At 44.7% G+C, this 12,391-nt stretch overlaps 1 protein-coding gene across 2 annotated transcripts in view; it reads left to right on the forward strand.

Moving 5' to 3' along the window:
• Positions 1-12,391, forward strand: part of SLC36A4 (solute carrier family 36 member 4) — a 284,195-nt gene that overhangs the window by 80,298 nt on the left and 191,506 nt on the right. For both annotated transcript variants that reach the window (XM_044286008.1, XM_044286009.1), the window contains one exon: positions 1,920-2,018. In XM_044286008.1, the coding sequence (XP_044141943.1) occupies positions 1,920-2,018 (99 nt within the window). The remainder of the gene's footprint in view (positions 1-1,919; positions 2,019-12,391) is intronic.

Genomic DNA, 12,391 nt, shown 5'->3' on the forward strand with positions numbered 1-12,391 from the left:
TAAAAGCAAATTAAATTGAATATCAGAAGGTCTGAAAATGAATGAAGAAATTAAGTTTGCAGACTGAAACAAACATACAGCCAGGACCATAAATATTGGGACATCGACACAAATCTTACATTTTTGGCTCTGTACACCACCACAATGGATTTGAAATGAAAGACTGTCAGCTTTAATTTGAGGGTATTTACATCCAAATCAGGTGAACGGTGTAGGAATTACAACAGTTTGCATATGTGCCTCCCACTTGTTAAGGGACCAAAAGTAATGGGACAATTGGCTTCTCGGCTGTTCCATGGCCAGGTGTGTGTTATTCCCTCATTATCCCAATTACAATGAGCAGATAAAAGGTCCAGAGTTCATTTCAAGTGTGCTATTTGCATTTGGAATCTGTTGCTCTCAACTCTCAAGATGAGATCCAAAGAGCTGTCACTATCAGTGAAGCAAACCATCATTAGGCTGAAAAAACACAACAAACCCATCAGAGAGATAGCAAAAACATCAGGCCTGGCCAAAACAACTGTTTGGAACATTCTTAAAAATAAGGAACGCACCGGTGAGCTCAACAACACCAAAAGTCTCGGAAGACCACGGAAAACAACTGTGGTGGATGACTGAAGAATTCTCTCCCTGGTGAAAAAAACACCCTTCACAACAGCTGGCCGGATCAAGAACACTCTCCAGGAGGTAGGTGTATGTGTGTCAAAGTCAATAATCAAGAGAAGACTTCACCAGAGTGAATACAGAGGGTTCACCACAAGATGTAAACCATTGGTGAGCCTCAAAAACAGGAAGGCCAGATTAGAGTTTGCCAAACGACATCTAAAAAAGCCTTCACAGTTCTGGAGCAACATCCTATGGACAGATGAGTCCAAGATCAACTTGTACCAGAGTGATGGGAAGAGAAGAGTATGGAGAAGGAAAGGAACTGCTCATGATCCTAAGCATACCACCTCATCAGTGAAGCATGGGGGTGGTAGTGTCATGGCGTGGGCATGTATGGCTGCCAATGGAACTGGTTCTCTTGTATTTATTGATGATGTGACTGCTGACAAAAGCAGCAGGATGAATTCTGAAGTGTTTTGGGCAATATTATCTGCTCATATTCAGCCAAATGCTTCAGAACTCATTGGACGGCGCTTCACAGTGCAGATGGACAATGACCCAAAGCATACTGCAAAAGCAACCAAAGAGTGTTTTAAGGGAAAGAAGTGGAATGTTATTCAATGGCCGAGTCAATCACCTGACCTGAATCCGATTGAGCTGCATTTCACTTGCTGAAGTGAAAACTGAAGGGAAAATGCCCCAAGAACAAGCAGGAACTGAAGACAGTTGCAGTAGAGGCCTGGCAGAGCATCACCAGGGATGAAACCCAGCGTCTGGTGATGTCTATGCGTTCCAGACTTCAGGCTGTAATTGACTGCAAAGGATTTGCAACCAAGTATTAAAAAGTGAAAGTTTGATTTAGGATTATTATTCTGTCCCATTACTTATGGTCCCTTAACAAGTGGGAGGCACATATGCAAACTGCTGTAATTCCTACACCGTTCACCTGATTCTGATGTAAATACCCTCAAATTAAAGCTGACAGTATGCAGTTATAGCACATCTTGTTAGTTTCATTTCAAATCCATTGTGGTAGTGTATAGAGCCAAAAATGTTAGAATTGTGTCGATGTCCCAATATTTATGGACCTGACTGTATGTAAACCTTAGATCACCATACATTTTCCCATCATTACATGTTTCTTATAGTTCTGATCCGGGACCCTACTTGTCATCACCTGCACAGCTGCTCCACTGCTGACCACTGTGCAGGGAATTGCAACGCAGCCCCCTCCGAAGTGAATGTGTGTGCATGGAAAATCTGTGTATTTCTTTTATTTTTTTATTAACTTTTTCAACCATTTCCTTCCTTAGAATATTTCAGATCCTCGAACACTCCCTTTGGCATCAAATTGGAAGAAGTATCCACTCTTTTTTGGAACAGCCATATTTGCCTTTGAAGGAATAGGAGTGGTGAGTGTATGGTATATGTTTTTGTTAAAGGAGGTTCTCCCCTCTTTTATAATGTTATAGCCTATCGCTAAGGATATACCGTAAGTGGGGACCTCTCGCTGTTCACCACTGTAAGTAAATAGGGCCGTGTTGCAGTTCCTTCCAACACGAATGTCAGAGAATAATGTATTCGGATCCTGAAGTACGGTGAAGCCTGAAAACTGTAATACCGTAATGGAATTAAAAAGAAATGTAATTAAAAAAAGTTATAAAGAATTTGCTAAAATATTGTAAAATCAAGATTGTATACACAGTCGAGTCCCATTATTATGACCACTTCCTGCTTTTGACGTCTGCAGTGCACAGCCAAGTCATTTGTGCTGAGCTGGCTCGATGGGTATATAAGGTGCGTGATAGGCTGTCTACACACACATCCCTCGTTGCTGTCATGAGTAAAAGGAAGACTTATCAGAGTTGCAGGAAGGGGTGATTATTGGCCTTCAGGCCAAGGGTGGCGGTATTTCTGAAACTGGGCAGTGTGTTCTCCTGCTGCTCTGGAGAAAGTGTACAGTGAATGGACAAATGGCACCATTGTGAATAAGAGACATGGAAACTGCGGAGCATCACATGCCACCGATGTGAGAGGTGCACAAGGGCGGACTGACACGCTACAGTGGAGCAGCCCAGCCCCAAAATGATCGCTAGGACTACCAGACGTGTGTCCAACACAACAGCTGAGTGAACTCTACTGCGTATGGGGCTCCAAACCGAATAATGGTCACTGCCAATAATGGCTATCTGCCCCCGATGTCAGATGGGTTCCACTTCTGGGGCCTGCACCTATCTCTTTAACGGCCTCCTCACCATTCACCTCTATATGAGTTCTGGGAATAGTCGAGCCGGTGTTTGGCTGTTTTCATCAGTTCCATAGAAGCGAACGGAGGGTGGCAGCGCTTGCGCAGTGCACCGTCATTCACTTTGGGGGGCCCCCAATTCTGTAGATAGGTGTGAGTCCCACCTCTGGTGCTTGCGCCTATCTGACATTAGCCATATGCTGCCAATGTGTGAGATAGACCAACCCCTTTACCTTTAAGCCCCAAACAGGTTCAGCTGTTAAGGGCTTGTCCAGAATTTTTTATTTTTTAACCGCTACAGGACCGCCGTACGCAGGATTGCGTCCTGCCGGCAGCCCTGCTCTTCTGGGTGGACGCAAATACGCGTCCTCCCGCGATACCCGAGATTTCCTGTGAACGCGCGCGCACAGGCACGGAAGGTAAGCGAGTGGATCTCCAGCCTGCCAGCGGCGATCGTTCGCTGGCAGGCTGGAGATCTGTTTTTTTTTAACCCCTAACAGGTATATTAGACGCTGTTTTGATAACGGCGTCTAATATACCTGCTACCTGGTCCTCTGGTGGTCCCTTTTGTTAGGATCGACCACCAGAGGACACAGGTAGCTCAGTAAAGTCGCACCAAACACCACTACACTACACCCCCCCCCCCCCCCCCCCGTCACTTATGAACCCATATAAACTCCCTGATCACCCCCCTGTCATTGATCACCCCCCTGTCAGGCTCCGTTCAGACGTCCGTATGATTTTTACGGATCCACGGATACATGGATCAGATCCGCAAAACACATACGGACGTCTGAATGGAGCCTTACAGGAGGGTGATCAATGACAGGCGGGTGATCACCCATATAGATTCCCTGATCACCCCCTGTCATTGATCACCCCCCTGTCATTGATAAAATCATACGGACGTCTGAATGGAGCCTTACCAGGCGGGTGATCAATGACGGGGTGATCAGGGAGTGTATATGGGTGATCACCCCCCTGTCATTGATCACCCCCCTGTCATTGATCACCCCCCCCTGTAAGGCTCCATTCAGACATTTTTTTGGCCCAAGTTATCGGAAATATATATATATTTTTTTGTTAGTTTTTTCTTACTAAGTCTCATATTCCACTAACTTGTGTCAAAAAATAAAATCTCACATGAACTCACCATACCCCTCACGGAATCCAAATGCGTTTTAGACATTTATATTCCAGACTTCTTCTCACGCTTTAGGGCCCCTAAAAAGCCAGGGCAGTATAAATACCCCACATGTGACCCCATTTCGGAAAGAAGACACCCCAAGGTATTCCGTGAGGGGCATATTGAGTCCATGAAAGATTGAAATTTTTGTCCTAAGTTAGCGGAAAGTGAGACTTTGTGAGAAAAAAACAAAAAAAAAATCAATTTCCGCTAACTTATGCAAAAAAAAAAAAATTATAGGAACTCGCCATGCCCCTCATTGAATACCTTGGGGTGTCTTCTTTCCAAAGTGGGGTCACATGTGGGGTATTTATACTGCCCTGGCTTTTTAGGGGCCCAAATCTGTGAGAAGAACTTTGCAATCAAAATGTGTAAAAAATGGCCTGCGAAATCCGAAAGGTGCACTTTGGAATATGTGCCCCTTTGCCCACCTTGGCAGCAAAAAAGTGTCACACATCTGGTATCGCCGTACTCAGGAGAAGTTGGGGAATGTGTTTTGGGGTGTCATTTTACATATACCCATGCTGGGTGAGAAAAATATCTTGGTCAAATGCCAACTTTGTATAAAAAAATTGGAAAAGTTGTCTTTTGCCAAGATATTTTTCTCACCCAGCATGGGTATATGTAAAATGACACCCCAAAACACATTCCCCAACTTCTCCCGAGTACGGCGATACCAGATGTGTGACACTTTTTTGCAGCCAAGGTGGGCAAAGGGGCACATATTCCAAAGTGCACCTTTCGGATTTCGCAGGCCATTTTTTACACATTTTGATTGCAAAGTACTTCTCACACATTTGGGCCCCTAAATTGCCAGGGCAGTATAACTACCCCACAAGTGACCCCATTTTGGAAAGAAGACACCCCAAGGTATTCCGTGAGGGGCATGGCGAGTTCCTAGAATTTTTTGTCGCAAGTTAGTGGAATATGAGACTTTGTAAGAAAAAAAAAAATTTAAATAAAAATCATCATTTTCCGCTAACTTGTGACAAAAAATAAAAAGTTCTATGAACTCACTATGCCCATCAGCGAATACCTTAGGGTGTCTACTTTCCGAAATGGGGTCATTTGTGGGGTTTTTCTACTGTCTGGGCATTGTAGAACCTCAGGAAACATGACAGGTGCTCAGAAAGTCAGAGCTGCTTCAAAAAGCGGAAATTCACATTTTTGTACCTTAGTTTGTAAACGCTATAACTTTTACCCAAACCATTTTTTTTTTTTGCCCAAACATTTTTTTTTTATCAAAGACATGTAGAACAATAAATTTGGCGAAAAATTTATATATGGATGTCGTTTTTTTTGCAAAATTTTACAGCAAAAAAATCGTTAAATTTCGATTAATAACAAAAAAAGTAAAAATGTCAGCAGCAATAAAATACCACCAAATGAAAGCTCTATTAGTGAGAAGAAAAGGAGGTAAAATTCATTTGGGTGGTATGTTGCATGACCGAGCAATAAACGGTGAAAGTAGTGTAGTGCCGAAGTGTAAAAAGTGCTCTGGTCATTAAGGGGGTTTTAGCTAGCGGGGTTGAAGTGGTTAAAAAGCAACTTTTTTCCCCCAGAAACAGCGGCATACCTGTCCACGGCTGATGTTTGTATTGCGGCCTGCTTCCGCTCATTTCACTGGGGCTGAGTGGCAGTACCAGACACAACCCATAGGCAGATGTGGCACCATTTTCAGAACTAAACACAGCCATATTGTTCTAATCTTGTAAAGCAGGAGTGCGGTGTATAATCTCTTTTGGTTCCTGAAAGTGAGTGGAATGTGTACAAATAATCGTGCGTTGCGTGCCATGCGGGAGTGTCAAGGCTCGCAGGCTGAATCTGCATGGATAGTTGCCAGAATATAAAGTTGTATTTTCCTTCCTCAAAAAGTGCAATTCATCAGCAGCCCCGAGCCTCGGCCCCGCTCCCACCATGATGATGAATTGCTGCATTTCCCCTTCAGTTGATGAAACACACATTTCCGGACCTCGCTGCTCATAGTGACCAAACTTCGCTTCGAGGAATTCTGACATCAGTGCTGGAACGTAAAAATATGAAGATGCTTTTACTCCTCTCATTTGGAACATGTTGCTCCATTTTACAATGCATTTTCCCTTCTCTTTGAAATCTTAGCCTTCCTGCGCACTTTGCGGATTATGCACGGTTTTTCCATGCGTAATACAGTACCAGAAAAGTGGATGAGATTAGACAAAGCTCATGTACACTTTGCTTTTTCTTTCCATGTTGAAACTGACCTGCCGTGCGGATTTAGAAATCTGCAGCATGTCTTTGTGCAGATTTTTGGTGCAGATTTCACCCTTTGCAATTCAAACGGTGAGGTGTGCGGCGAAACCGCATCAAATCTGCAAGCTACACATGCATATTTTGGTGTGGAAACAGAAATCCACATGGAAATTTGTGCAGAATTTCTGTTTGTAAACCCACACCCATGTGTCCCCTTATAGAGGTGGCTAATAGAGGTGGCCGAACATCTGCCGGGACGTTTTGCGCGGGTCCCATTCATTTTAATGGCAGACGAACCTGAAAAACCTTCAGCTCATATTTGCAGCCAAGAAATAATTACTAAAGTGCACAAATAGTCCCACAACATAGACAGTGACATACCAGATGTATTATTCGAATTTGCGATCTCCATTTATTATTTTTTTCAATGCGAAATATCGGCAATATAATTTTCGCGCATGCGCAAATGCACTATACAGTACCCAAATGCACTTATAAAGAAAGTATATTGGTATATAACACCCCGCTTTAATAAGTTTTTTTGGGGTGGGGACTGGAATATCGCACCAGTAGAAATTATTTGTTCTAATAACGCTTGTTCCTCTATATACCTGCAGTATCGCAGCAGAACCGCACACAACTGCCGAACAATACAAATGCGCTATAATATACTGTCTAACATAGAAAGTATATTATAACATCGTACAAGGAAGACAATCCATTAGAATATACATAAAGATAAAACGTAACCTTTAATAATTTTACTATGAGGGTCCATTCACACGTTCGTAAGTGTTTGCCGGTGTCTGTGTTTTACGGATCCGCAAATGTGCATTCCGCAATTTGTGGACCGCACATCGCCGGCACTATAATAGAAAATGCCTAATCTTGTCTGCAATTGCGGACAAGAATAGGACATGTTCTATTTTTTGGTGGAAACGGAAGCACAGATGCGTAAGTGCGGATCCGCAAATGCGTAAGTGCGGATCCGCAAATGCGTAAGTAGACAGCACATTTCGGTCCCATTGAACATGAATGGGTCTGCACCCGTTCCGCAAAATTGCGGAACGGATGCGGACCCATTTTGCAAACGTGTGATTGGAAAAGATATCCCTCAAAATGAAAATAAATTAAATTATTAAAGTTAAAGGGGTTCTGCACTTTGTTTTAACTGATGATCTATCCAGCATCTGATCGGCGGGGGTCCGACACCCGGGACCCCCGCCGATCAGCTGTTTGAGAAGGCAGCGGCAGGGCCTTCTCACTGTTTACCGCTGGCCCAGTGACGTCACGACTAGTGTCAACTAGGGTGGGCGGGGCTAAGCTCCATTCAAGTGAACAGAGCTTAGCCCTGCCCACGCTAGTTGATACTAGTTGTGACGTCACTGGGCCAGCGGTAAACAGCGAGAAGGCCCCGGTGCTGCTGAAGCGCCGCTGCCTTCTCAAACAGCTGATCAGCGGAGTTCCCGGGTGTCAGACCCCCGCCGATCAGATGCTGATGATCTATCCAGAGGATAGATCATCAGTTAAAACAAAGTGCAGAACCCTTTTAAGCAAAAAGCATAGATGTGGTAGGCAATAACAAGTGCTTGGCTGCACTAAATCAGAAACCATATGTCCTACCACAATCCGGGGGGTTCCAGTGCACATCGATAAATCCAGGAGGGAAAGCAAAAAAACATCTATCCCTGGGCTAGATGATGATGTGGTATTGAAGGACAGCGTGGGCAAGGAACTGTCCCTGATATTGCCCTACAGGGGGGTGCTATTCTGGCCCTGATAGCCTACCACAGACCACCCGCCCTTATAAGAGCGACCCCGTCCGGAACCTTACCCTATATAAAAATGGCCCTAGTAAGCCCCTAGGCCCCTGACTTCCAGGTGATCACTATATAGATCTATGTGTTTTTGACTCATTATAAAAGTAGAAGTATATCGCACCCCTCTGTGTATCACACCTATCGATAGCACACCTATACTAGTCCTTAAAATGACTTTTGTACCCTATTAGCTAGCGTTTGGTGTCCCTAACAGCCTGTCCCTGCACTACACAGCAACCTCTCCCTACACTGGCAAAACATTGAATGTAAAATGGCGGCCAGATCAGGTTTATTTATAAGGTAGGGGGTATGTCCATGTGCTGAAATGTCTCAATTGGCTGTCCTGTACTACCTGATGGATGTGTCATAGGTCAAAGTTCTTCATAATGTAAAAGAATATGGCGGGAGCGAATTTCTCCATATGTTCGGTGAATTGCGAACACGCAAAGTTCACCGCGAAACGACCGCCGGGCAAACCGCAAGGCCATCTCTAGTGGCTAATACACCTTAGATAGCAGTTGGACGATTGTCGGCCAGTGACTGTTCCTTCCTACCCCCCATAGACCTTCACGCTTAACTCCTGATTAGATAGTTGGCTGTTCCTGTAGAAATCTGGCCAACGTTAATTTAGTGTCACGGTAGGTGAGGCAAGGGAAGAAAACCAAATACAACAACAGTAACAAAAACACCAGGCTAGGCCCCAATGCTAGGAAAGAGGGAAAGGTCACCACCTGACAATCCCTGAGCCTTTCCCTGACTGCTGACAGCATGAGCAAATCCTAAAGGTGGAAGTGCTCATGCGCGGGAACCTAAGCCCTGCTGACACTGAAACAAACTCTCAGCTAGGGAGCTGGAGATAAGACAATCGGTTCCTTGCTCTTGTGAAGGAACCAGCGTCTCCCTGAGGCCTAGCCAGAACACACAACGAAAGGGAAGGAAGAAGGACTTAGCTTTAGACGGACAGGGAGCAGGAGATCCACCAAACACTAGCTGAGAACTCCAGGAGCAAATATAAACCGCAAAGGCTGTAGTGAGAGGCGGGCATAAATAGAACCACTAAATAGCTAATGAGCAGAACCTGTGGGGAGGTGGGATCCTGCCCAAAACAACAGCAAGGAAAAATGAAAGATCTGTCAGATAGACTTGCTGCACGTGAGTCTATCAGATCTTCTCAGGCCTCTCACAGGGCAGGCCGTGACAGTACCCCCCCTTCTACAGGTGACCCCCGGGCACACAGGACCAACCTTATCAGGGTGTGCCCTGTGAAAGGCCTTAACAAGGCGTTTAGCATTGACATCGGTTGCCGGAACCCACATTCTTTCCTCAGGACCGTATCCCCTCCAATGTACAAGGTACTGAAGGGAACCACGAAGAACACACTAGTTGAGTATTCTGGAGATCTGAAACTCCAGATTACCATCTACCAAGACAGGAGGAGGTGGCAAAGGAGATGGTTCAACAGGTTCAACATACTTCTTCAACAAAGACCTGTGAAACACATTATGGATCTTCCAGGCCTGCGGAAGTTCCAGATGAAACGCAACCGGATTAACAATGGCAAAAAACGAACTGCAGCTCCTGAACAGCAAACACACATTTTTCCAACTTGGCATACAATTTATTCTCCCAAAGGATCAATAATACTGGTCTTAAATGATCCTGATGAGTCTCCATATCGGGTGAGTAAATTAGTATGTCATTGAGGTAAATAACAACAAACCTCCCCACCAAATGATGAAAAATTTCATCGATAAAGTGCTGGAAGACCGCCGGGGCATTAGTCAAACCAAAGGGCAGGACCAAGTCCTCAAAGTGGCCCTCAGGGGTATTGAAGGCCGTCTTCCATTCATCCTCTTATCAGATTATAAGCCCCTCTTAAATCCAACTTAGAAAACACCTTTGCTCCCACAATCTGATCAACTAAATCCGGGATCAAGGGAAGGGGATAAGGATCACGGACAGTAATAAGATTCAGTTCCCAGAAATCTAAACACTGTCTAAGGGAGCATTCACACAACTGTGTTTTTCTTCCTCGTCCTTTCCGCAATTTTTGCGGACAATGCATGGACCCATTCATTTCTATGGGTACGCAAAAATTGCGGAATGCCTTTTATTGTCATCCGTGTGCTGTCCGTTCCATGTGTCCGTTGCTTTTATTTTAGAACATGTCCTATACTTGGCCGCAAATTGCGGTCCATGGCCCCATAGAAAGTTATTGGGTCCGTAAAAAACGGATACCGCACGGAAATGCATCCGTATGTCATCTGTTTTTTGCGGACCCCTGGACTGAAAACATTCTAGGAAACCCCATATCGGTCCCATTTAAGTTTCTTGCGGACCGTGAAAAACGGGTGACACACGGAAGCACCAGGTCCGTATTATACCGACTTACGGAACGGAAACGGAAAGATAACTAAAGACATACGGAACACGCGGATCCGTGATTTGCGGACCGCAAAACCAACTTGGTCGTGTGAAATCTCCCTAAGGTTCCCATCTTTTTTTTTTAACAAAAAAGAAGCCAGCAGCCATAGGTGACTTTGATGGTCTAATATGTCCTTTTGCCAAACTCTCGGCAATATACTCCCGCGTAGCTACTCTTTCGGGTTGGGAAAGATTATATAACCAAGATTTGGGCAATTTAGCTCCGGGAATAAGATTGATCGGACAATCATACTCTCGGTGAGGGGGCAACCCCTGATTTCCACCCTCAGAGAATACGTCCGAAAAATCAGAAACAAACGGAGGTAGCACCTTAGTGGATACCACAGAAATGGATGCGCCGAGACAGTTGTCCATATAAAAATCACTCCAATTACTGATCTGTCTAGTTTGCCAATCAATGGTAGGATTATGTTTGATCAACCATGGTTAAACCAGTACCAGAAGAGCAGGCAAACCCTTCAGTACAAAATAAGAAATGGACTCAACATGAGAATCGCCAACCCTTAAATGAATATCCTGCACAATATGAGTTAGATACTTTTGCGAGAGAGGAGCGGAATCAATAGCAAACGCTGATATCCCTTTGCTTAATGCGCTTGTTTTAAAACCATGACTTAGAACAAATTGATAATCAATAAGGTAACTCCTGCGCCGCTGTCAACAAATACTTCTAACTCCATATTTTCAGAGTCTAGCGCCACCATGGCAGGCAGGAGAAATCAGGTACTGCAGGTGGAAGACAAATATACCTTTTCTGACTCCCCATTCATGCTACCAAGAGTAAGGGAACTCAATTTTTTGGAAAGAGTCCCTTTTTTTTTCTTTCTTTTCCACCTTGAGGCTTAATAAAAGGACAAACATTTAATGAAATGTCCTTCTTTACCACAGAAGAAACAGTCTTCTCTGAACTCTAAAGTTCCTTTTACCAGGGCAAGAAGAGACCTGACCCAACTGCATAGGCTCATTACCAGACACTGGCTCAAGTGTCTCTGTGCCCCAAGGGACAGAAGGGACAGTTTCCCCACATGTTAGTGCATCCTGGTTAAGGGCAACCTTGCACCTCTCTCTCAGGCGTCTATCAATTCGTACGGCTAGGGACATGGCCGCCTCCAAAGAATCAAGGTTTTCATAAAAAACGCAAGGGCGTCTTTTAGTCTCTCAGACAGCCCATGACAGAACTGACTACGGAGTGCTCGGTCATTTCACTCCGAGTCAGTCGCCCATCTTCTAAATTCAGAACAATATGACTCCGCAGAACATTCTCCCTGACTCAAGCTACGCAGTATAGATTCGGCCAGAGAGACCCGGTCTGGATCATCATAAATCAGGTCCAGGGCTCTGAAAAATTCATCCACCGATCGGAGGGACTGGTAACCGATCGGTAGAGAAAAGGCTGAAGACTAAGCATCACCTTTTAGCAGAGAAATGATAATCCCCACTTTTTGATTTTCGTCCCCAGATGAGATCGGACGCAGACGAAAATACAATTTACAAGATTCACTTCCCCCAGAGAACCTATCTGGGAGAGCGACCTTAGGTTCAAGGCTGACCTGGTTCCCACTAGCGGAACCAGACGCCAGAGATCTTTGACACAGTGCAACCGAATTACCAAGATCAGCTACCGCCAAATACAATCCCTGCATGCGATCCATCAGTGCATCAACAGCTTCCATTTCGCACATAGCAAGGAAAAAAAAAATTTGGGTGGTTTATAATGTCACGATAGGTGAGGGAAGGGAAGAAAACCAAATACAACAGTAGCAAAAACACCAGGCTAGGCCCCAAAGCTAGGGAAGAGGGAAAGGTCACCACCTGACAATCCCTGAGCCTTTCCCTGACTGCTGGCAGCATGAGCAAGTC

The sequence above is a fragment of the Bufo gargarizans genome, chromosome 3 (genome assembly GCF_014858855.1).
Source record: "Bufo gargarizans isolate SCDJY-AF-19 chromosome 3, ASM1485885v1, whole genome shotgun sequence".
Lineage (NCBI taxonomy): Eukaryota > Metazoa > Chordata > Amphibia > Anura > Bufonidae > Bufo > Bufo gargarizans.